Source organism: Oncorhynchus keta, chromosome 34 (genome assembly GCF_023373465.1).
Source record: "Oncorhynchus keta strain PuntledgeMale-10-30-2019 chromosome 34, Oket_V2, whole genome shotgun sequence".
In the NCBI taxonomy this organism is placed as follows: domain Eukaryota; kingdom Metazoa; phylum Chordata; class Actinopteri; order Salmoniformes; family Salmonidae; genus Oncorhynchus; species Oncorhynchus keta.
The window spans coordinates 31,221,804-31,248,366 of NC_068454.1; the positions used below are offsets into that span (position 1 = coordinate 31,221,804).

At 42.3% G+C, this 26,563-nt stretch overlaps 1 protein-coding gene across 2 annotated transcripts in view; it reads right to left on the reverse strand.

The window, feature by feature from the left end:
• Nucleotides 1-26,563, reverse strand: part of LOC118366929 (diacylglycerol kinase beta) — a 156,164-nt gene that overhangs the window by 120,366 nt on the left and 9,235 nt on the right. For both annotated transcript variants that reach the window (XM_052493671.1, XM_052493670.1), the window contains exon 2: nt 5,692-6,145. In XM_052493671.1, coding sequence (XP_052349631.1) covers nt 5,692-5,767 — 76 coding nt within the window. In that variant the 5' untranslated portion in view covers nt 5,768-6,145. The remainder of the gene's footprint in view (nt 1-5,691; nt 6,146-26,563) is intronic.

Genomic DNA, 26,563 nt, shown 5'->3' on the forward strand with positions numbered 1-26,563 from the left:
CCCAAGAACACACCGTGCTTCTACACCTGCATTGCTTGCTGTTTGGGGTTTTAGGCTGGGTTTCTGTACAGCACTTTGAGATATCAGCTGATGTACGAAGGGCTATATAAATACATTTGATGTGATTTAATTTGAATGACCTCCATCAACCTTAAATGGAAGAAGTTTGGAACCACCAAGACTCTTCCTAGAGCTGGCCGCGGGAGAGAAGGGCCTTGGTCAGCGAGGTAACCAGGAACCCGATGGTCACTCTGACAGAGCTCTAGAGTTACTCTGTGGAGATGGGAGAACCTTCCAGTAGGACAACCATCTTTGCAGCACTCCACCAATCAGGCCATTATGGTAAAGTGGCCAGACGGAAGCCCCTCCTCAGTAAAAGGCACATGACAGCCCACTTGGAGTTTGCCAAAAGGCACCTAAGACTCTCAAACCATGAGAAACAAGATTCTCTGGTCTGATGAAACCAAGAATTAACTATTTGGCCTTAATGTCAAACTTCACATCTGGAGGACACCTGGCATCATCCCTACGGTGAAGCATGGTGGTGGCAGCATCATGCTGTGGGGATGTTTATCAGCGGCAGGGACTGGGAGACTAGTCAAATCAAATCAAATCAAATGTATTTATATAGCCCTTCGTACATCAGCTGATATCTCAAAGTGCTGTACAGAAACCCAGCCTAAAACCCCAAACAGCAAACAATGCAGGTGTAATAGTCAGGATCGAGGCAAAGCATAGAGAGATCCTTGATGAAAACCTGCTCCAGAGCGCTCAGGACCTCAGACTGGGGCGAAGGTTCACCTTCCAACAGGAAAACGACCCTAAGCACACAGCCAAAACAACATATGAGTGACTTCTGAACATGTCTCTGAATGTCCTTGAGTGGCCCAGTGATACACCAGTGAATTAATACTGGGTGATATTTAGCATCCACACAAACGCACCTACGGAGTGTATACCTTTCACCTGTTTCAACGTAGGAGTGTACAGTACCACTTAAGTGGTTCAGTTGGCTGTAGAGATTGACTGTTCACCATGGACACATATGGAGTCACCTACAGTAACGCTTACTTCCAGCTCGTCTGGATCGCCATATAGGCCTATGTTACTGAGCCAAACTGAGCCAAAAATAAACCAAAACAAACAAGTGTTTCTGGATAGAGAGAATGAAAAAGAAAGAGCCAGGAGTAGTATTGTTAGCTGTGGCTGTCAATAAATTACACAGATGAACAAGGCAAAGATATACAATAGCAATTTGTCCTTACGAGAGGTGATGTAATCTAACACAGAACCGTTTATTTGTTAGACTTTGTATTTAATCCATTTCTGTTTCAATGACAAGCTCACTCAACACTTGAGTATATTCCTAGACAACAGATGTACTGCATATGTCCAAGGAATATAAGTACTGTGTTCTTAGGTACAGTAGGTCTATGCATATAGGAATCCTCAGATAGAAAAACTAGGTTTCTCTCAGACACCACAATCTATTTAGTTGTTGTGTGGCTTTGTATCTGCTCAATAGGTTGTAAGGAAGTGAAAAACGAAACCTAATCTATTACAGGGAAAGCCAGTGTCACGTTCTGACCTTTATTTCCTGTGTTTTGTATTTAGTTAGTATGGTCAGGGCGTGAGTTGGGTGGGCAGTCTATGTTTGTTTTTCTATGATTTGGGTATTTCTATGTTTCGGCCTAGTATGGTTCTCAATCAGAGGCAGGTGTCATTAGTTGTCTCTGATTGAGAATCATACTTAGGTAGCCTGGGTTTCACTGTGTGTTTGTGGGTGATTGTTCCTGTCTCTGTCTTTGCACCAGATAGGACTGTTTTGAGTTTGCACATTTCTTGTTTTTTTTGTAGTCAGTTGTTCATGTGTACCTTAACGTATTAAAAAGAACCATGGACACTTACCACGCCGCGTATTGATCCGTTTCGCCTCTCCTCTTCGGAAGAAGAGGAGGAAATTCATTACAGCCAGACTAGTGATGTATTCTCTTTTGACTAGCAAATGTCTGTGGTGGGAAGACTGCTGATACGGATGAGTCACCTCATTAAAGGAAAAATCAAGCAAAACAGTGTAATGCTAGAAACAGTCAATTGGGAGGGGAAAAATACTAGTCTGCATGAATCACTTAACTTCAAGCACAAAGAAAAACAACAGCCTAAGGTATACCACCTAGGCAAATGGGTAGGAAGTTAGGCTTCAAAGGGGGAGCTGCATTGCTTTGGCCTCTCCTTACTCGGAATAGCCATGGTTATTCGAATATTTCTTTCTTCTCTTCCTTTGTTCTCAGGCAGGCCAAGTCTGAATATTTTGTCTGTTACCACTGATAACCTGAATGACCCTAGAAAGTTTTGGAAGGCTATTAAGTCTATGTCTGGTAACAGTAATGTTAATGAATTACCGTCATGTGTTTTGATGGACTCTGTTGCTGTATATGACAACTGAAATGCTGAATTGTTTCAATGAGCACTTTGTATAATCTGGTAGGCTGTTTGATTCAGTGTCCTCTATCTCTGTACAACCCTGTGTGGATGAACCAGTGAGAGCTGGTCAAACCTTTAGCTTTTTACCATTCTCAGTGCAGGTGGTACATAAAGCCCTGAAATCCTTAGATCAGAGAAAGCCTGCAGGGCCTGATCTTTTGGATCCCTGCTTTTTAAATCTGGCAGCTGATTTCATAGCTGAACCACTTACATATCTGTTCAATCTAACCCTGTAATAATCTAACCCTACCACTTTTAAAAGGAGGAGATAAACTCTTTTAAATAATTATAGGCCAATCTCAAAGCTGTCACCCCTGGTGAACATACTTGAAACGCTTGTGAATGAACAGCTAAAATAGTTTTTATTTACCTAACTCTATTTTATTAATGTACCAATCAGTCTTCAGGAAGAAGCAGAGTACAATTACAGCAGCCATGAAGGTTTTAAATTATATCACTGAAGCCCTTGATGAAAAACAGCACTGTGTCTCACTTTTTATTGATCTCTCTAAGTCTTTTGATACAGTTGATCATGGTATACTAAGGTAGAGATTGTTGAGTGTAGGTCTTTCAGAGCATGCAGTTGCATGGTTTGCTAACTATCTGTCTGATAGAACTCAGTGCACTCAATTTGATGGTCTTATGTCTGTTAAATTGTCTGTCTTTAATGGTGTGCCCCAAGGCTCTGTACTTGGTCCTCTCTTATTCACTATTTATATGAATGATTTAGACAAAAATATCCAAATGCAAAATGTCATTTTTATGCTGATGATGCTGTTATTTACTGTTGTGCCTCTTACAAAAGCTTTCCAGAACTTGCAAACTGCTTTTTATACTATTCAACATACCTTGTGTCAATTGAAGCTTATCCTCAATACTGACAAAACTAAGCTAATGGTGTTTTCTAAAGCAAGAAATAGACCTCTGAACATTTCACCTCTTACTACCCGTCAGGGCAAGGAGATTGAATATCTTGGATGTCACGACTTCTGCCGAAGTCGTTGCCTCTCCTTGTTCGGGCGGTGCTCAGCGTTCGACGTCACCGGTCTTCTAGCCATCATTGATCCATTTTTCATTTTCCATTGGTTTTCTCTTGTCTTCCCACACACCTGTTTTCAATCCCATTCATTACCTGTTGTGTATTTAACCCTCTGTTTCCCCTCATGTCTTTGTCAGAGATTGTTTATTGTCAGTGTAGTGTTTATTTGTATAGGTGCACGACGGGTCTTCGTACCCATATTTGTTTATATTCATTTTTATATTTAGTGTTATGAAGCATGTTACTTGGACATTTATTAAAAGACTCCATTTTACACTCGGGTTGACTCTCCTGCGTCTGACTTCACTGCCACCTATACACATATATCTGACATTGGAATTTTAATTGATGACGGCCTCTCTTTTAAATTGTATTTTCAACCACCTAAAAAAATTGAAGCGGAAATTGGGATTTTATTTGAGAAATAAGGCCTGTTTTTATTTTGAAGCCAGAAGAAGGCTAGTATCAGATACATTTATGCCTTTACTAGACTATGAGGATATTTTATATATGAATACTCCCGCTCAGTGTTTGAGATCAATTGACACCCTTTACCATGGCACTTTGAGATTTATTTTAAACTGCAAAACCCTTATGCGCCCCTGCACTTTGTATACCAGGGTTGGCTGGCCTTCTCTAGTCACTCGTAGGCTCAGGCACTGGTATACTTTTATTTACAAAGCCATTTGGGGGGTTTACTACCTTTTTATTAGGGCATTTTTATTGTTCAGAAATGCGGTGGGTACTCTTCATTCGCTGGACTTTATCCTGCTAACTGTTCCAAATGTCCAAACTAAATTTGGTAAAAGGGCTTTTATGTACTCTGCGTGGTCTTGGAATGCCTTACAAAATACTTTTAAACTGGAAGAACTTGTCCCGATTGGTGTTTTTAAATCACTGATGAATTATCTTGAGACTGATTCCCTGACCTGTCAATGTTTTTAATTAGCTGTTTTTGATTTTGTTACACTCTTGTGAATTCTATGGTTTTTAATAGATTACTTGTAGTTTTTCATGTTGTTTAATGACTTGGTGCAGCCTATCTTGGCCAGGGCGCTCTTGAAAAAGCCATTTTAAATCTCAATGAGCCCTTCCTGGTTAAATAAAAAAAATATTAAAATATCCGAACGGATGTTAGTATTTGATCACTTACTTGATTACATGATCCATGTGACATTTCTACACACAATGATATAACATGACATTTCAAGCTCTTAATTTGATGAAACACACTTTTGAATGTAGTTTTTATGACGTTCGCCCCATAAAAAGACAGTGCAGCCCACACAGGTTTCACTCGTGAAAGTTGTTGTTATTGTCAGACAATCAAAGTGGCACTGCAGTCAGAGACTCCATTCTAATCCATGCAAATTGGAATTAAAATTACAGAATGAAGTTAGCTAAATGTTCCTGTTAATTTGACCCTTTTTTTTTAACTTGGCAGGTCAGTCAAGAACAAATTCTTATTTTTAATGATGGTTGTATGACAGATTTCTACCTTGTTTGCTCAGGAATTTGATCTTGCAACCTTCCGGTTATTAGTCCAACGCTCTAACCACTAGGCTACCTGCCACCCCTGTTCAAAGGCATCATCATTTAAAATAAGAATTTGTTCTTAACTGACTTGCCTAGTTAAATAAAGGTAAAATAAAAATAAATTAAAAAAATTAAAATGAGAAGGAGTAGGCTACAACGAGCAACTGACATGGAGTTGCTGTAGACAAGAACGGGGAGTGCACCAAAATATCCCAAGCCTCTGCCTCCCCCTCCCCAGCCCCACTCCAACAGCAGTAAGCCACTCTCCCCTGTGTTTCGCAGCTTCAGCAGCATGTAAGTACCCCAGTATAAGCAACCTTTTTTTTTAAACACATGTATTTCAACTATCCGGATATCCCCTCCAAAAATCTGGATATTATTCTAATAGTGAAATTATTTCAAATTTCCATCCCTACTCCTTGCACAACCTGGCAATTGACTCTCATGCTGGTTACCTAAGGGTATCACAGGTATCCGACCTGGGCCAAATAAATTGATTTAGTTTGCACTTTTGGCGAAAATTAACTCAAGATCAGTGTTTGAATGTGCAGTATTTGACCCACGTCTGACAAAGGTATTGGCATTTTTAGCTCAATTTACCTATGGGTATAACAGGTATTGCTAGTACTCACACTCGCTGTACTGCTGCAGCTGTCCAAACTCAGACGGACTCAAACACTCCCAGTTCCCAACTCCATCTCCCATCATGATGCCAGCTGGGGGAGGTGAGGGAGGATGGTCGTGTGCCTCTCAGGGTACAGAGGTTCTAGTGCTGGTTATCCCTGGGTGGTGAAGAGGAGTGAGGTAGAGCTGAGGAGGTTAACTGTCATCCCAAATCCTTCCCAGTGAGTGGAGGTGGTGGTAGAAACAGATGCCAGAGATGGTGGGGTGGGGGAAGGGGGATAAGGACGGGCAATATGAGATATGGAGGTCCAGCTAGAGGCAGGTCTCTAGGTCTTTCCCGCTCTCTGACGTCAGACTCAAGCTGTTCCCCTCATCTCTGGTAGGAAGTGATATGTCCACAGCCCACAGTCAGTCCACACAGGGTCCCTTAGCAGGTCTGCTGCACCAATGACCTATAATGACCTAGATAGATAGGGGAGGGGGGGGGGGATAGAGAGAATGTGCAGCTTAGCTTTTATCAAACCATCTTTCACCATTTAAGAACACAGAGTACATACATAGAATACAAACAGAAAGGTTATACCCCTGTTGTTTATCCCGTCCTGGATAAACAAAAACCACATACAGTACGTAGAGTTAAAAAGTGTGGCTCCTAAATGGAGCCAGCTCTGCTCTGTGGAGGAGAAATCAATACATCTCTCTGGGTGGACATCCTCACAGGGATGCAGCCAGGTGGAAAATGCACAGCAGTTTACCAGTTCATAGACACACACACACTCACACATGCACACACACAAATGCGCACATGTTTGCGCACACACACACACTCACACAAAATGTACCCGTTCAAGGACAGGGAGGAGGGTGGGGAGAAAGATTCAAGCATCAAACATCTGTAAGGTGTAAATCAGGGGTGTCAAACTCATTCCACGGAGGGCCGAGTGTCTGCAGGTTTTTGGCTTTTCCTCTTAATTAAGACCTAGACAACCCGGTGAGGGGAGCTCCTTACCAATTTGTGACATTCATTTATCAATCAAATGTATCAATCAAGAGGGGAAAGAAAACCCACAGGCACTCAGCCCACCGTGGAATGAGTTTGACAATTGGTTTAAATGCAATAGAAGGAGAAACAGCAACACAGGGGAAGGATCGGGGAGAGGACCTATAACTGAGGCCAAGGTTGTGTGATGATAGCTGCCCTACCCTCAGTGAGAGTTAGGTGATGATGTTAGCCATGGGAGCTCATCACATAGGTGTAGATTGGACTCCTGGGGTTGGTGTGGAGAGATCAAAATTGAATCTCGTCAACCACATTTGTACTAACACAAACACACACACACACACACACACACACGCGTATACAGATGCACAAACGCAGACACACACACATTCATGTTCACATACACATTTACACACGTGCATGCAACATGTACAAGAATACTGAATAGACACACACTGTGATTTGCAACTGATCCAATTCTATGAGAGTTTTTCTGATGCATTCTCTTCCTAGAAGTTGTAAAGATGAAATGACTTCTAGGTAAAACTACAATATTTAACAGTACTGTGGCATGGGATGACTTGATTGGCAGAAAGAGGAGAGGGAAATTACAAGAGAGATTTAGTATACTAGTTAGGTAGACCTCAAGTGTAGACTGACAGAACAATAATGAGAGAGAATACCGTGTAAATTCTGAGAGAATCAGAATAGTAAAAATTAAAATACTTCTAGGTATTGTAAAGCATAAGCTGATTTGAAAGGCCCAGGGAGGAGGGAGGACTAGAGAGACCTAGTTTGATATAGGCAGACCACAACTGTTTGGCATCCGACCACAAGGCCCTACAGAGGGTAGTGCGTGCGGCCTAGTACATCACTGGGACGGATCTCCCTGCCATCCAGGAAGTTTATACCAGGTGGTGTCAGAGGAAGGCCCTACAAATTGTCAAAGACTCCAGCCACCCAAGTCATAGACTGTTCTCTCTGCTACCGCACGACAAGTGGTACCGATGAACCAAGCAATAAGACTGCTAAATAGTTTGTTAAATAATTAACCAAATAGCTACTCGGACTATCTGCATTGACCCTTTTTGCACAAACATATCTTTTTTTTATTTTTTACTTATCACATACGCTGCTGCTACTGTTTATTATCTATCCTGTTGCCTAGTCACTTTATTCCTAGTTACAGTATATGTATACAGTATTTACATCAATTGCCTCATACCCCTGCACATCAACTCGGTACTGATACCCATGTGTATAGTTACCAGAATAGCCAAGTTATCAATACACATTGTTATCAATACACGACCCCGCCCTGTGCAACTGGGTACTGGACTTCCTGACGGGCCGCCGCCAGGTGGTGAGGGTAGGTGACAACATCTCCACCCCACTGATCCTCAACACTGGGGCCCCACAAGGGTGCGTTCTGAGCCCTCTCCTGTACTCCCTGTTCACCCACGACTGCGTGGCCATGCACGCCTCCAACTCAATCATTTGCGGACGACACTACAGTGGTAGGCTTGATTACCAACAACGACGAGACGGCCTACAGGGAGGAGGTGAGGAGTCAGGACATTAACCTCACACTCAACGTCAACAAAACTAAGGAGATGATTGTGGACTTCAGGAAACAGCAGAGGGAGCACCCCCCTATCCACATCGATGGGACAGTAGCGGAGAGGGTAGTACGTTTTAAGTTCCTTGGCGTACACATCACAGACAAACTGAATTGGTCCACCCACACAGACAGCATCGTGAAGAAGGCGCAGCAGCGCCTCTTCAACCTCAGGAGGCTGAAGAAATTCGGCTTGTCACCAAAAACACTCACAAACTTCTACAGATGCACAATCGAGAGCATCATGTCGGGCTGTATCACCGCCTGGTACGGCAACTGCTCCGCCCACAACCGTAAGGCTCTCCAGAGGGTAGTGAGGTCTGCACAACGCATCACCGGAGGCAAACTACCTGCCCTCCAAGACACCTACACCACCCGATGTCACAGGAAGGCCATAAAGATCATCAAGGACAACAACCACCCGAGCCACTGCCTGTTCACCCCGCTATCATCCAGAAGGCAAGGTCAGTACAGATGCATCAAAGCAGGGACCGAGAGACTGAAAAACAGCTTCTATCTCAAGGCCATCAGACTGTTAAACAGCCACCACTAACATTGAGTGGCTGCTGCCAACACACTGACACTGACTCAACTCCAGCCACTTTCATAATGGGAATTGATGGAAATTGATGTTAAATATATCACTAGCCTCTTTAAACAATGCTACTTAATATAATGTTTACATAACCTACATTATTCATCTCAAATGTATATGTATATACTGTACTCTATATCATCTACTGCATCTTTATGTAATACATGTATCACTAGCCACTTTAAACTATGCCACTTTGTTTACATACCCTACATTACTCATCTCATATGTATATACTGTACTCGATACCATCTACTGCATCTTGCCTATGCCGTTCTGTACCATCACTCATTCATATATCTTTATGTACATATTCTTTATCCCTTTACACTTGTGTGTATAAGGTAGTAGTTTTGGAATATGTTAGGTTAGATTACTCGTTGGTTATTACTGCATTGTCGGAACTAGAAGCACAAGCATTTCGCTACACACGCATTAACATCTGCTAACCATGTGTATGTGACAAATACAATTGATTTGATTTGATTTATTATTACGTGTTATACCTTTTATATTATTTCTCTATTTTCTTTATTTCTGCATTGTTGGGAAGGGCCCATAAGTAAGCATTTCACTGTCAGTCTACACCTAGTGTTTACGAAGAATGTGACAAATACAATTTTCTTTGACATTCTAGTGTGAGAGAGAGAATACAGTGTCTCTAAATATGGTGGGGAAAAGTGTACATTGGCAAGCCCTGGGTGGCACTAAAAGTATACTATATGGGAGAGTGGGATAAGTTGAGCCAGCCCTTCCCACTGGGCACACGCTAGTTGAATCATCATTGTTTCCACTTCATTTCAATGAAATTATGTTGAACCAATGTGGAATAGACATTGAATTGACATCTATGCCCAGTGGGTTGTTTCTAGGAAACCAGATACAAAATGAATTATGTGGCAAATAATTAGGAAGAGATCGTCATTTCATGGAGTAGATGAAGGAAGAAACCACATGGAAAAAGTGGTTTATAAGTTAGGTAGAGAAAAAGGACTTTCCAGACAGGTCTCATAGACTAGATGTAACATAGCACATGAAAATCCAGGACACGCAAAGACAGAAGGTTACTTCACAAAAATGAAAGGAGGGTGGTTTGTCAGGGTGTATGGGTAGGTGTATGAAGCGAACAACTAGCAACCCAAACGTTGCGTGTTCAAATCTTATCATGGACAAGTTTAGCGTTTTAGAAACTATGCAACTAATTACTACTGTTAGTTATTTTGCAACTACTTTGCATGTTAGCTAACCCTTCCCCTAACCATAATCCTAACCCTTTAGCCTAATTCCTAACCCTAACCCCTAGCCTAGCTAATCTTAGCCACCTCGATAACATTAGCATTAGTCACATAGCAACCTAACTAACGTTAGCCACAACAAATTGTCATTCATACAAAATGGATGATGGAGATCCACAAATTAATACATACCATAAAACGTTACATATCAGACTATATTGAGTTTCCCCAGATTTCATTTGACTATGTATACCCCTGAGTCCAGGTTAGATTTTCACAAAGTCAAATGACTGTATTGTGTTATAGGTTTCATGATGCTTGTATCTAAACCAAAGTTGAACGTTTTAAGATTGTTTTGTACAGCATTTGAGGTTCCAAACCTAGCATCTTTTTAATATAATATAGTCAGAATATTTGCCTTGTGGTATGTTGAGCCAATAGCCAACATACAAATGATTATAACATGTTGCCAGTTTAATGCACAATATTGTTGCAATGTGTCATGCATATGAACTCAGGATAGTGCATTGTTATAGAGCAGATATCATCATACCCTGTGTTCACAAACGCAAAACAAGCAGGGGTCTAGCCCCTTCAGGTTCTTGAGCGAGCAGGCAAGGAAGTGAGAGAAGGGAAGAAGTCCATTCGAGCAGCATCAAGGGATGAAAAAATAAACTGAATGGCACTGAAGAGGTACAGTACATGAACAAAACAGAAAACAAACATGTACCTGTTTCGAAGGAGAGGCAATGATACAGTAGCAGAGGCACACAAGGTCTTTTCTGACTACATGAAGGCTGAGCTTGCTAATTATATTAAGAATCTTGTGGACCAGTTTCATGGGCTTAGTAGCCTCAAATGCAGAGAACTTGTCTACGAATTGGCACATTGAAACAACATCCCCGTCCCAGACAACTGGTCAAGAATTGGAAGGGTAAGTGATATTTAACAGAGAGATCTATATCTAAATATGGGCATACATTTAAGATATGCAATATACCACATCCCCATGGATTAAACCTGGACCTACCAGCACCATCACCCACTGTCACAGGACACCACCACCCACTTACCCCAAGGGGGCTCAGCTTACCCTATCCCTATGCTAAGAGACCACATTTTTGGAAAAGCTATGTTTTCAAAACTGTGATGTTTACATGAATTCCAAGAATACACAACATCCTGAAATATACACTGAGTGTACAAAACATTGCACCCTCTTTTGCCCTCAGAACAGCCTCAATTCATTGGGGCATGGACTCCAATGCTTCCAACAGCCATATTGACTCCAATGCTTCCAACAGTTGTGTCAAGTTGGCTGGATGTCCTTTGGATGGTGGAACATTCTTGATACACATGGGAAACTTTTGAGCGTGAAATACCCTGCAGCGTTGCAGGTCTTGACACACTCAAACCGGTGCGCCTGGCAACTACTACCGTACCCCATTCAAAGGCACATAAATATTTTGTCTTGCCCATTCACCCTCTGAATGGCACACAGATACACAATCCATGTCTGAATTGTCTCAAGGCTTAAACATCCTTCTTTAACCTGTCTCCTCCCCTTCATCCACATTGATTGAAGTGGATTTAACAAGTGACATCAATAAGGGATCAAAGCTTCCACCTGGATTCACCTGGTCAGTATATGTCATGGAAAAAGCAGGTGTTCTTAATGTTTTGTACACTCAGTGCATGTAAATATCTTTGTTAGAAGGAATATTATATTTCCCGTAACTTCTATCAAGTTAAAGTAGTGATGCTCAGCATACCCCATTCTCTCCTACTTTACTGAAGAGGTGGTCAGACAATATGGAGGATCCACTCCTCAAATGGCATTAGAAAACATGAAGAGACCTTTGTCTGTACATAGACTATGGGGCAGCATCTAGGCCTATTTTCAGTACCTATTCTCAATACAACCTAACACAGATGGTCTGATCTCTATGAGTAGGGTCTGTATTTGTCCATGTTCCTGTCAAATCATCCAGTTCCTGGAAAGTCATTTGAGAGCAGATTGTCTGAGCTTGTGTGTGTGCTCATCCAATATTTTCTTACTATTTGAGGGAGCCTGGCAGGGAGCCAGGTGGGTGTTAGTGTCCCGATATAATTAAAGTGCCCAGTTGGTCTTTGATTTGGGCAGTACTTTGCCAGCACTGGGCCAGGTTACATCTGTCAAGCTGGCCTGGCACAGCTTTATCAAACCTGAGGTACAATATCTTCTTTCCTGTTCATTTTGATCCTTGGTGTGATCCATAGTTTCATAACATCATTTTTCAGTTTGTCCATTAATCATGGCTGGTGTTATTTATGTTACTCTCCCATAACAGCAATAAATATGAATATGTTTCCCCACAGGAACAGTTTACTTCCAACTCGGAGTCCCCCAAAAAATAGAATATTATCATATTCCTTTGAGAGTACCAAGCTAGTGGAATATATGGAAATCATCATATTTGGAGCTAGCGAGGTCACATCTCAGTTTTCCTGTCTATCAGTTCTTAACAAATGACTCGATGAATCAATCAATATCCATTGCTCAAGTTCTATAAGTATGACTTTTGCTCAGGTCGACACCTGGTTATGCCATTACTTCACAAATTGCTGAGTGGACTATCCTGACTAAATATAGATTAATTGATTGAATACACTTAGACTAATGGAGATTTGAGTTTGTGTAGGCCTATCTCAAGGGTGAATGGATGTAAAAACCCAACTATGAAGCACCACAGTGTCACTTTCAGACAGTGACATTTCTTGGCATTTTCCCAGACACGGCCATACTGTTTCTGTAAACAGATGAGTTGAATAAAGGTGCTATGGGTTTGAGAATGAAGGAAGGCAAAAAAAAAGAAAGAAAAAGAAAAAAAAGAAAGTATGAATCCTAATTATTGGATAATCAAGCCTGGAAGGAAGTCTAAAAACAGAAATGTGTTCAAAACTGGTCAGCCTGCGGTCATGTACTTTGTAAATATACTAAAATAGACCAAACAAACATTCTCCATGTGTAGCCTATCAGTCTCCCCTTTCTCTCCTCTGTCTCACAGCCAGTCACAGGCTGTAATGAGTGTGTACTGGCGGCAGAGAAGTCAGGCGCAGGAGAGCAAAAACTGTGTTACAACGGCGCAGTTTAATAATAAAAATCACTGTGAACAAAAACAATAAATATATACAATGGGACAAAACCCCTTGGTGCGCCAGACATAACATGCACATACATTTACAATAAACAATTCCAGACAAGGACATGGGGGAAACAGAGGGTTAAATAACCAACATGTAATTATGGAATTGGAACCAGGTGTGTGGGAAGACAAGACAAAACAAATGGAAAATGAAAGGTGGATCAGCGATGGCTAGGAGGCAGGCGACGCGGACCGAACAAGGAGAGGGACCGATTTCGGCGGAAGTCGTGACACAGGCAGACAGGGAGAAAAAGATGTTGTTCCAAAATTAAAGTTCTGTCGTACCTGATAACTTTCCACGTCCAAACAACGTTCAAGGGTGGCATGTGATAATGGGGCAGAAGCACAGCATGCATGCTTGGATATTGGAGACATACAGTGGAGGTGGAGGACAGAGAGAGGAGCTGGTTGTCTCTGTGTGTGTGTGTGTGTGTGTGTGTGTGTGTGTGTGTGTGTGTGTGTGTGTGTGTGTGTGTGTGTGTGTGTGTGTGTGTGTGTGTGTGTGTGTGTGTGTGTGTGTGTGTGTGTGTGTGTGTGTGTGTGTGTGTGTGTGTGTGTGTGTGCGTGTGCGTGTGTCATTTCACAAGAAAATTTGATCTTGTTACTTACTTGGAGTTCCCCGAAAAATCCTAGAATGACTATGATGCATGTGTATATGTGAAATGCAAACCATGATGCCTTCACTGCACGTCATCAGAGTATATGGGAAGACAGAGCATACTATGAGCTCAATTATACAGACTAGGAATCGGGGAATCCTTTTGATACACACCTCCCCCAGTCTGCAGGACAATGACAAAACATGACCTGTGAGTGGTATGAGTAAGGCTTCTATTTTTAAGTTTTTCCACAGGAAGAAGAGTCAGGTCTTGTGGTCCCCCCTGATGATTGAATGAATCATGCAATGAGCAACATGCAACCCTTATTATTTCTGAGTCAGAAACTTGTCAAAAGCCAATGAGAAAAAAGCCCACACAGACACAGACAGAGAGAATCAATCTAACCATCCTTTTGCCAGACCTCCTCTCTCTATTTAGTATTCTAATGGGCTGCGTGCAGTAAGTTGTTCAGCCATTTAGACTGTTGATTTTGCGAAGAAAAAAGAGAGGAAAGGAGAGTGGATATTACCACCTCTAAGTTTATACACAGCCTCCCATCTCTCAGCTCTGTAGAGCACTACCACTACTACACTGTGATAATGAGGCTGCAGCAAGGCTAGTTCAGATGTAGAGCATGCATGCTTGGAGATTGGAGATGGACAGTGGAGGTGGAGGACAGAGAGAGGAGTGGAGCTGGTTGTGTGTGTGTGTGTGTGTGTGTATGGTTGTGTGTGTTTGTGCATGAATCCGGGGGAAGGAGAGAGGGTAGGGGAAATGAGGGGAGGGGCCGAGGGGGAGGCAGAGGCACTTTCCGATCAACGGGATGGGACTTCCCCTCTGTGCAAAGGGATTCTGTTTGCTCACAAGGTTGCTTAGCAACTCTGACGTCATACAGTAAGTGTGCACACAACAAGCACAATAGGAGGAGGGGGAGGTAGGGGGAGGTTCAGCAGCAGAGTGGCACCTTGTGGATCAGTACTCTCGACAGTTTATATGTCTAGAAAGGTACAGTACCAGGCCAGTCTGGCTGTATTTTTACTTCTGATACTAAGATGCTCTGTATGTTGCAGATCATCATTCTCCCAAGTCGTCCTATAATAACCTGGCAGGCCCCGTTTTTCAGGAAAGCTTAAGGTGCGCTCTGCCTCCACTCCAATCCAAGCAGCTTTTCCACACACCTAGAACCTAACGCTTCAATATAGTCCAAATATTTGTTGGTTAACTTTTCGAATGTGTTACATTTTATATGTGGCATAATCACAACCAGTCACAGTGTTTTAATCTGATTAGGCTACTTAAAAAGCCTCCTGTAAGCATGCACACGTTCGTCCAAAATCTAATTCCATTATCATCAACATGGCCTGACATTAACCTGGTTTCCATCCAACCTTTTTATGTGAGTAAAGTACATGTCGGATAAAAAGGTCACAACATCATGGGAAAGCGTGCAATATATTAGGATAGATTAAACAAATGATTATGAACTTCACAGGGTGGTGAAAGTGCATGTTGATGAGCTTGATGCTCCTTTCAATAAATACTGAGGGTCTTATTCTGGTGACATGATAATCGATGCTTGGCTGCCGTTTGACAAAAAAAACACAAAACCCTCACTTTTTTCCATAATTATCTCATTATGTAGTAGGCTATACCTGCATTGTATCTGCGAGCTGTTCGCTGGAGCACATGTGTAGTACCAGAGTGGGCACACTCGCTGTACCTACGCAACATTTCTTTGTGACAAAACCATCAGTAGGCCTAGAGATTAAAATGCGATGGAAACCCATTTAACTTGTATTTTTTATTCGGTACCTGGGAATTTATGCGATAAAGTTATTTTTATGTGCACTACATATTTACTCACAGAGTTTTATCCACAGGTCAATTTGATGGAAACAAATCTGATGGGAAAATGCGCATATTGTTTTCATACAGATTTTAGAATATTCACATGGAAATCTGTCGCCAATTGGATGGAAACCTATAGACACCCTAAAGACAAGTGTTCTAGTCCAGTGTCACTTTGATTAGTCCTGCACATCATGGTTCACCAGCAGCCCTAAACATCTAAAGAATAAGCTACAGACCAGCCAAAACAAGAATTGTAAACTCCCCTCTCATTCTCTTCTGGAGTTTGAGCATTTTAAGCGGCAAGGCTGTCTATCTGTGGGAAAAAAGTAGTATTTATTCAACTTTTTTTCTTGTTGTTGTAATTATTACGCTCCCCAATTGATTCAACTTGGTCTGGTCCACAGACTTATCACAGACTCAGCCCCCAGGTACTTAACTATTTTTCATTTGTTAGAGATGTACACCAGCGTATTACCAGAGCCAGAGACTCTAATATTCACTGTTTTAAATCATAAATGAACTAGCCTGTTTATTGTGGTGCTGAAAATGCAAGCCATGATATTGAAGCATCCAAAGTCAGTGTGCTTTGTTTATTGCAGTGTCACAAAAACCTGTTGGTGAAACATTTGTTGCATGTATTTTATATAATTATAAATATGGCATCTTCATTTGGAAAATCAGAGTTCCCACTAGCTGATCATTGTCTGATGCCGGCTTTGGTCATAGTGTAAGCCTAATAAAACAGGCAGGGAGAGGGTGCTTGTCCGCGGTGGTCGGCAAACCCTCAACCTTCTGTCCCGTAGCCCTGCGTGACATCAACTGTGCCACAAAAGCATGCTGAAGTGGCAAAGTTAATACCACGTTCAGAAACACAGGGTCGCTACAGTTATTGTTATGTGTGGTCGTAAACATTATTCTTAGTTAATTCTAAGATGGGGGGGGTGTGCAAAAAACATTTCAGTACAAAAGAAGTGCTGTCCTTAATGAGCTGCAGTGAGTCAATCAGCCATTCAGACTGTTGATGTGGGGAGGAAAAGAAAGAGGAAAAGAGAGTGGATATTACCACCTCTAAGTTCATACTCAGCCTCTCGTTCCTGCAGAGCACTACCACTACTACACTGTGATAATGAGGCTGCAGAAGTACAGACGTAGAGCATGCATGCTTGGAGATTGGAGACCTACAGTAGAGGTAAAGGACAACGAGAGGAGTGGAGCTGGTTGTCTGTGTCTGTGTGTGTCTGTGTGTGTGTGTGTGTGTGTGTGTGTGTGTGTGTGTGTGTGTGTGTGTGTGTGTGTGTGTGTGTGTGTGTGTGTGTGTGTGTGTGTGTGTGTGGGCCGAATGGGAGACAGAAGCACTTGCCAATCAATAGGATAGGGCCTCCCCTCTGTGCAGAGAGGGATTCTGGCTTGCTCACAAGGTTGCCTAGCAACTCTGACATCATACAGTAAGTGTGCACACAACAAGGAGATGTACAATAGGAGGAGGGGGAGGTAGGGGGAGGTTCAGCAGCAGAGTGGCACCTTATGGATCAGTTTCTGTTTTAGTGTGTAGTATGTGTGCATGGGCATGTGAACACACAAAACATGATCGTTTCCAGTGCAAGTCAACCTGTGACGTCCACACACGATGTGGAAGGACCAATCCACTATCACAAATTATCGTGAAATAGACACAAATTACTTTTGCTAAATTCGTGATAGAAACGGAAAATAAAAAATGGTGTCCACCAGACTTATTTTTATACAGTGCATTTCAATCACAGATGAAGGTAGTAAGTTATTAAGGCAGAAACAATAGGAGGGAGGTTGGTTGGGGAGGATGGGTAGGTGAATACTCAGCCAAAATGTTGTGTGTTTGAACCACATGATAGACAAATTTAGCTAATTACCAACTTTGCAACTACTTACTACTTTTTAACTACTTAGCTAGCATGTTACCTAACCTACCACTAACATTCATACCTAACCATAACCCCTAATTCTAACCTTAAGCCCTAACCTAGCTAATGTTCGACACAAGAAAAACGTGAATTGGGCACGAATGCTTTATGAAGAAAATTTTGTGGTGGACACAAAAAAACTTTGTGTGCCTGTCACAAATTTCAAACAAGTAATTTGTGTTTATTTAATGATAATCTGTGATAGTGGGTTGAAAGGACAGAGTATACTGAATTAACTCAATTCCAGTGCATTCGGAAAATATTCAGACCCCTTTTACTTTTTTCACATTACATTACAGCCTTATTCTAAAATGTATTAAAATGTTGTTTTCCCTCATCAATCTACATACCATACCCCATAATGACAAAGCAAAAACCAGTTTATACACATTTTTGCTAATAAAAAACAACAACAAAAATATCACATTTACAGTACTTTGTTGAAGCAACTTTGGCAGTGATTACAGCTTGATTACAGTGATTACAAGTCTTCTTGGGTATGACGCTACAGGCTTGGCACACCTGTATTTGGGAATTTCTCCCATTCCTCTCTGCAGATCCTCTCAAGCTCTGTCAGGTTGGATGGGGAGCGTCGCTGCACAGCTATTTCCAGGTCTCTCCAGAGATGTTCAATCAGGTTCAAGTCCGGGCTCTGGCTGGGCCACTCAATGACATTCAGAGACTTGTCCCAAAGCCACTCCTGCATTGTCTTGGCTCAGGGTCGTTGTCCTGCTGGAGCAGGTTTTCATCAATGGATCTCTCTGTACTTTGCTCCATTTATCTTTCCCTCGATACCGACTAGTCTCCCATTCTCTGCCGCTGAAAAACATCCCCACAGCATGATGCTGCCACCACCATGCTTCACCGTAGGGATGGTGCCAGGTTTCCTCCAGATGTGATGTTTGGCATTCAGGCCAAAGAGTTCAATCTTGGTTCCATCAGACCAGAGAATATTGTTTCTCATGGTCTGAGAGTCCTTTAGGTGCCTTTTGGCAAACTCCAAGAGGGCTGTCATGTACATTTTACTGAAGAGTGGCTTCCGTCTGGCCACTCCACCATAAAGGCCTGATTGGTGGAGTGCTGCAGAGATGGTTGTCCTTCTAGAAGTTTCTCCCATCTCCACATAGGAACTCTGGAGCTCTGTCATAGGGACCATCGGGTTCTTGGTCACCTCCCTGACCAAGGCCCTTTCCCCCGATTGAACAGTTTGGCCGGGCGGCCAGCTCTAGGAAGTGTCTTGGTGGTTCCAAACTTCTTTCATTGAAAAATGATGGAAGTCACTGTGTTCTTGGGGACCTTCAATGCTACAGACATTTTTTGGTATCCTTCCCCAGATCCGGTCTCTGAGCTCTACGTACAATTCCTTTGACCTCGTGGCTTGGTTTTTGCTCTGACATGCACTGTCAACTGTGGGACCTTATATAGACAGGTGTGTGCCTTTCCAAATCATGTCCAATCAATTGAATTTACCACAGGTGGCCTCCAATCAAGTTGTAGAAAAATCTCAAGGATGATCAATGGAATCAGGATGCACCTGAGCTCAATTTGGAGTCTCATAGCAAAGGATCTGAATACTTATGTAAAAAAAGAATACATTTGCTAACATTTCTAAAAAACAGATTTTGCTTCATCATTATAGTGTATTATGTGTAGATTGATGTGGGCAAAAAATATTGTATATATTTTAGAATAAGGCTGTAATGTAACAAAATGTGAAAAAAGTCAAGGGTTCTGAATACTTTCCGAATGCACTGTATACAAAATGTTAAACGGGGAATCCTGCACTTGAATCTCCTTCCTGACAAAACAAGGTCTATGAGTGGTGTAAAGCTTCTATATTTCTGTAATTTCACGAGAAAAGGAGATATTGTTAATTGGAGTTCCCCAAAAAATTATAGATTTAATATGATGCATGTATACGAAATGCACAACATGGTGCCTTCACTGTCATCAGAGTACGTGGAAAGACAGAGCATTCTTTATGAGCACAATTATACAGAATAGGAATCAGGGAATCCTTGCATACACACCTCCCCCAGTCTGCATAACAAATTACAAAACATGGCCTGTGAGTGGTATGAGTAAGGCTTCTATTTTTAAGTCGTTGCACAGGAAGAAGAGTCATGGAATGAGCAACGTGCAACCCTTTTATTTATGAATCAGAAACATGCCAAAATTAAATGAGAAAAAAGCTCACACAGACTTCCTCTCTCTGTTCAGTGTTCTAATGGACTGCAGTGAGTTTTTCAGCCATTCAGACTGTTGATTTTGTGATGAAAAGAGAGGAAAGGAAAGTGGATATTGACGACTTTGTGATCATACTCAGCCTCTTGTCTTTTTTTGTCTCCCAGCTCTGCAGAGCACTTCCACTACTACACAGATGGGCAAGGTTTTCTCTATCTCCACTCAACATGCTCTATCTGTTCCCTGGTAAAAGTCGGCTTTTGGTCGATAAAAAAACATAACATAACATAAATGCACAACTTGAAACATGAATGCACAACTTGAAACATGAATGCACAACTTGAAACATAAATGCACAACTTGAAACATGAATGCACAACTTGAAACATGAATGCACAACTTGAAACATGAATGCACAACTTGAAACATGAATGCACAACTTGCACTGGAGTGAGCCGTTTATGGCTGGAGCATAAAAAAAAATGAAAAGCCGCTAAGTAAAACTGCTTCCTGTGAATTTTTTTTTGTTTCGTGTCTATTCATTGATGTAAATACCAGTCGATGTAAATACATTTCACTGGTCATGTTTATCGGTCCATAGGTTAATTTGCACAATTTAGTGGAATGTATAGGTTAATTTGCATAATTTTAAGGTTTTGTTTTATTAAATGTTTCACCTGCTTCCCAACTCACAGTTCCATTATTACAATAATGTAGCCTAGGTCTAGTGGTTGTATGAATTTGGGATCTATTGTCCTACAACTGCCCCAAAGGTTGTTTGGAATAGACAATTTCTTTCTCGCACAGAACGACAAGATGACCAATATAATAAGTTAACTTTTCTACTATGGGAGATATTAGTTTAACATAGGCTAGTGATTTTGCTGTTCCTTACTCGTCTTGTTGGCTGATGACAAGTAAATGTAGCAGTTTTTTAAAGATCTTTAAAGTGCCCATCGGAATTAGGTAAGAAGGATGCACGCTGATTCCTTGAATTGCATTTTCTGTTAAGATGAATAACCATAATCAAAATTTGATTTCTGTCATTCTGAGCACCATGGGTGGTTGCTCACCCAATGCATATGGGTCTGCTAAATTCCTCAAATGTCCGTTAAATTAAAATGATGCCAGTCAACCCCTGACCTGTCTGGTACTGTAGAGACAATGGTGACTCAGAGGTTTATGTCCTCAAGCCATATGCAGTGGTGTCAGACAGTACACTGAGTACTACTCTCTCCAGACTCACTGACCACTGTTTCTTCCTCGACTGTAAGCTTTAATATTTCATTCGGCTGAGGTTTTTGAAAGCTCTATATCTTGCAATAATGTGTTGATGTGATTTAAAAACAAAATTGAAAGGAACATATTTACATGTATATACTGTAAGTTGATTCTACCTCTCTCTCTTACACACACTCACCTACAGTCTTTCTTTTGAACACAGCAATCAAAATAACACTCACACTTTCCTCTTCCACCTGTGTGTGTCCAAATTCTGAGAGCACAATCAGCCACCTACTGATCAGCATCTGAATCGTATTCCTCTCCAAGGGTAGCCTCGTCCCAGATCTGTTAGTGATGTCTTGCCAGTATTCAAGGTCAAGACAGCACAGTCTGAACCCAGATCTGTTTATCTTTACACTGCCAAGGGAAACAAACTTTACCGTCCCTCCCTTGTTCTATTATGACCAGGGCAAAAGTTTACCGGTTCTCTCCCATTTCAGGAAACAGACATGCAAAATGTGTTAAGAATGACCTGCAAAACGTGCAAAGAAAAATCACGGTAGGACCAAAGGGAATGAGCGTGTACTCCACCTCGAGTGTACTCTACCTCGCTAGTACCTACTGAAACATAAATGCACAACTTGCACTAGAGTGAGCCGTTTATCTCGCCTGAATGGCTGGAGCATGTTAGAGAGACAGCACTGCCAAATTAGGACACTGATCACCACGGCGATAAAAGAGGAATGGAGGTGCAAGACATCACCTTCCCTGGAGAGAGAGAGCGAGGGAGAAGGGGAGAGAGGGGAGGAGGAAGAAAGGAGAGAGGCTGAGAAAGAGGGGGAGCGAGAGAGGGGGAGAGAGGTAGTGGGAGAGAGAGATAAGGAAATACATGGAGTGAGGGGTAGTTTGAAAGAGCATAATCAGTCAAAGGTAATGAGAAGACAGCCAATGCCAGACAGGCACAGCTAGGACTCAAATCCACAAGCATCTCTGTACTGATCTAGTATCAATTTAGATCATAGTGAATAAGATTATATAGACGGGGGGGCTGATCCTAGGTCAGCACTCCTGCTCTGAGACTCTTGATACACGCATGTTTCACCCAGTATTCAGTTTATCTTCCATTCAGATAACACGGGCTAGCCTAAACCAGCCCAACATGAGCTAGCCTACACTAGCCCAGCACAGGCTAGCTCACATCAGCCCAACAAGGTGCTAGCCCATATTAAGCCCACCACAGGCTAACCCACACGAAGTTCATACCAGTCACAGGCTAGAGGACACCAGCCCAACATGGGCTAGCCCACACCAAGCCCAGTTACTTCATAATGTAGAGATGGGTGCTCATTAAAATATTTGAGGGCGTGGTTTGCAAATTACTCAATTCATGATGTTTATTAAAAATTGCTGACATCATTCAAACCAATGAGTGTTCTGAACTTTAAAACCAATTATCTTGGAAACATATTTTTTCAGATAGAACCTTATAGTTCTAAGGTCACTAGTTATTTTTGTGCAACCATTACTGAGAGTGTCATTCCAGTTTAAACGTTCCTTGGTGTAAAATCCTCAAAAAATGAAACTTGTACACTGCCAATAATAAAGTACATGTGACATATGAGAAACATCTCAATTATAGAAATATATTCGATAGCAACACATTGTGCCAATGTGGACATGCTTGCTGGCAGGAAGCAACAATGGAATGCAGGATCCCCTCTTCAGGAAGTGACTGTGGTACTCATGATAAAAGCATCACAATGTCTCCTCATCAGTCAGTATAGGCCCTGACCCTCTCTCTATCTGCTGTCAGCTTGAAGTGACTTGTTTGTATGAGTGTGGGGATGTGGCAAGGCTTGCAAACTATCACGAATTATAAAGGGAAACCCAGCCGTGAGATGTCCAGTGATGCTAGCCTACCAGACTAGCTAAAATCCTTCTATATTTGCTTCGAGGCAAGCAACACGGAACCATGTCTGAGAGTACCTCACATCAACACCATCATCCCAGACACCCTGGACCCACTTCAATTTGCATACCACATCAACAGATCCACAGATTATGCTATATCTATTGCACTCCACACTGCCCTCTCCCACCTGGACAAAAGGAAAACATATTCGAGAATGCTGTTCATTGACTATAGCTCAGTGTTCAACACCATAGTGAGCTACAAGCTCATCACTAAGCTCAGGACCCTGAGACTGAACATTTCCCTCTGCAACTGTATCCTGGACTTCCTGATGGGCTGGCCCCAGGTGGTGAGGGTAGGCAACAATACATCCTCCATGGTGACTGTCAATACGGGGGCCCCTCAGGGGTGTGTGCTTAGTCCCCTCCTGTACTCGCTGTTCACCCATGACTGTGTGGCAGCCCACGACTCCAGCACGATTATTACATTTTCTGACAACACAACAGTGGTTGGCTTGATCACCGACGACAATGAGACATTATATAGGGAGGAAGTCAGTGACCTGGCAGTCCCACAACCTCAGTAAAGGAGCTGATCATGGACTACAGGAAATGGAGTGCCAAGCACATCCCCATCCACATAGGCTGTAGTGGAGGGGGTCGAGATTTTCAAGTTCCTCGGTGTCCACATCACCAAGGAATTATCATGGTCCACACACACCAACTCAGTCGTGAAGAATGCACTACAACGCCTCTTTCCCATCAGGAGCCTGAAAAGATTTGGCATGGGCCCTCAGATCGTCAAAAAGTTCTACAGCTGCACCATTGAGATCATCTTGACTGGCTGCATCATCATTTGGTATCGCAACTGCTTGGCATTCGACCACAAAGCACTACAGAGTGTAGTGCGCATGGCCCAGTACATCATTGGGGCTGAGCTCACATCCATGACTTCTATACAAGGTGGTGTCAGAGGAAGGCCCTAAAAATTGTCAAAGACTCCAGCCACCCAAGTCATAGACTGTTCTCTATGCTACCGCACCGCAAGCGGTACCGATGTACCAAGTCTGAAACTTAACAGCTTCTACTCCCAAGCCATAAGGCTGCTAAATACTAAATGCTACTGTTTATTATCTATCCTGTTGCATAGTCACTTTATCCCTACCAAAAAAGATATGAATAAGTGTTTTTATTGTCACATTCACTTAATGTACAAAACATTAGGAACACATTCCTAATATTGAGTTGCACCGCCTTTTGCCCTCAGAACATCCTCAATTAATTTGGGGCATGGACTCCACAAGGTGTTGAAAGCGTTCCACAGGGATGCTGGCCCGTGTTGACTCCAATGCTTTCCACAGATGTGGTAAGTTGTCTGGATGGGGGTGACGGATCATTCTTGATACACACAGGAAACTGTTGAGAGTGAAAAACCCAGCAGCGTTGCATTTCTTGACAGACTCAAACCAGTGTGCCTGGCACCTTCTACCTACTACCGTTCAAAGGCACTTAAGCCTTTTGTCTTGCCCGTTCACCCTCTGAATGGCACACATACAAGATCCATGTCTCAATTGTCTCAAGGCTTAAAAATCCTTCTTCAACCTGTCTCCTCCCCTTCATCTACTCTGATTGAAGTGAATTTAACAGGTGACTTCAATAAGGGGTCATAGCTTTCACCTGGTCGGTCGATGTCATGTAAAGAGCAGGTGTTCCTAATGTTTTGTACACCAGATAGGTGCAGTGAAATGTGTTGTTTTACACGGTCAGCCATAGTAGTATGGTGCCACTGGAGCAAATTGGGGTTAAGTGCCTTGCTCAAAGGCACATCAACAGGTTTCCACCTTGTCGGCTGGGGTATTTGAACCATCGACCCTTCGGTTACTGGCCCAATGCTCTAATCATTAGTCAATGACCTCGTATCCCTGCCAGTCGACTCGGCACTGGTACCTTGTGTATACTGTATAGCCAAGTTATCGTCACTCACTGTCTATTTATTCCACTTTGTATTATGTGCCTGTGTGTGTGTAGGGAAGAGAGATGAGATGGGGACAGAAATAGGAATAACTGCTGCTAACAAAAGAAAACCATGTCAACAGTGGGGCACTCAGGAAAGAGGACAAGCTAATGTTGAACCGAAGTGTCACTGTGTCAAAGGCTTCCGACTGTAACCAGGGTAAGGGTCAAATTAATTTCAATTCAGCCAATTCAATAAATACACTGAATGAGGAAAACTCTTCCTGACTTGACTGAATGGAATTGACATGAACCCTTTCCATAACCCCAATGGTCTCAGTGTGTGAGAGGGCAATCGAGGAAAGAAAATTACAGTCATGGCAGTTGCACCTAAAATCTGAAGACAGTTTCTGTTTACAGACAAGCTGGAGGTCCAGATGACTTTCTGGGCAAATAAAACAACTGAATCCAAACAACTGAATACTAAATACTAAACTGCAATTGTGTAGTCCACTTAGTGTTTAAAGCAATGCAAAGAAGGAATAAAGATCAACTTTTTCAAATTATTTTTTTCATTATGAATGCTGAGCCTCAAAACAGCTACTCACCAAAAAATCAATGCCCTAAAGAAAAATGTCAGGGTTTCTTTCATAGCTTGCAAAATACATTTTCAGGTATCATAGCTAAAGAACACTAGCACGCAATTATCTCTGATATGCACTGACCCTGAACCTATAAGGTCACTATGAACATCCATCCGTAAGGAATGGGCCTGACCTGCGCACACCTGCAATCCCCCTACTGTTTATTTGGGTGCCACCTGCTTTGCATGTGTGTTCTTCATCATTGTGAAGACCACATAGGCAACACCTTAAAATATGTCATATATTAGCTTATTCTCAAACGTTCACAGTCATCGATCTAGGATCAGTTCCATGAAGCTCTATGAACTGCCTTGCCATAACTCAATTTGAATGGGACTAATAGTACATTAGAATGACACACACACTCGGATTGATACACAGAGGAAAAAGCATCATGCCTTATTAATTGAGCATCCAGCAGCCCACTGAGGTCTAGTAGGGGATACAGGTCAGTCTAAAATGGATTGAACCACTTGAGCCCTGCTCTTTGATCGTCCTTCCTGACTCAGCCAGGCTCATTATCAGCTACAGTATAGCAGCTCATCACTCTTGTGCCGATAACTGTGGATTGGAGGACTGAATTTCATTAGATGTTCTGACAGGACATGAGGAAAGGGGTACAGACCAAAGGCAAAGTTCAAGTCAAATCTTTCATCTCCTGTTAGTTTAGTGAGAGAACTGGAGCATAGTCAACCTTAGGGCCCTGGACCGAGGGAGCTTGGACTTTGCCCATAAATGGTATTTGTCCATGATTTGCTCTGTCGGTACGTCAGACAGGATGCTGAAACAGCCAAACACACACATGCACGCATGTGCACACACACACACACACACACACACACACACACACACACACACACACACACACACACACACACACACACACACACACACACACACACACACACACACACACACACACACACACACACACACACACA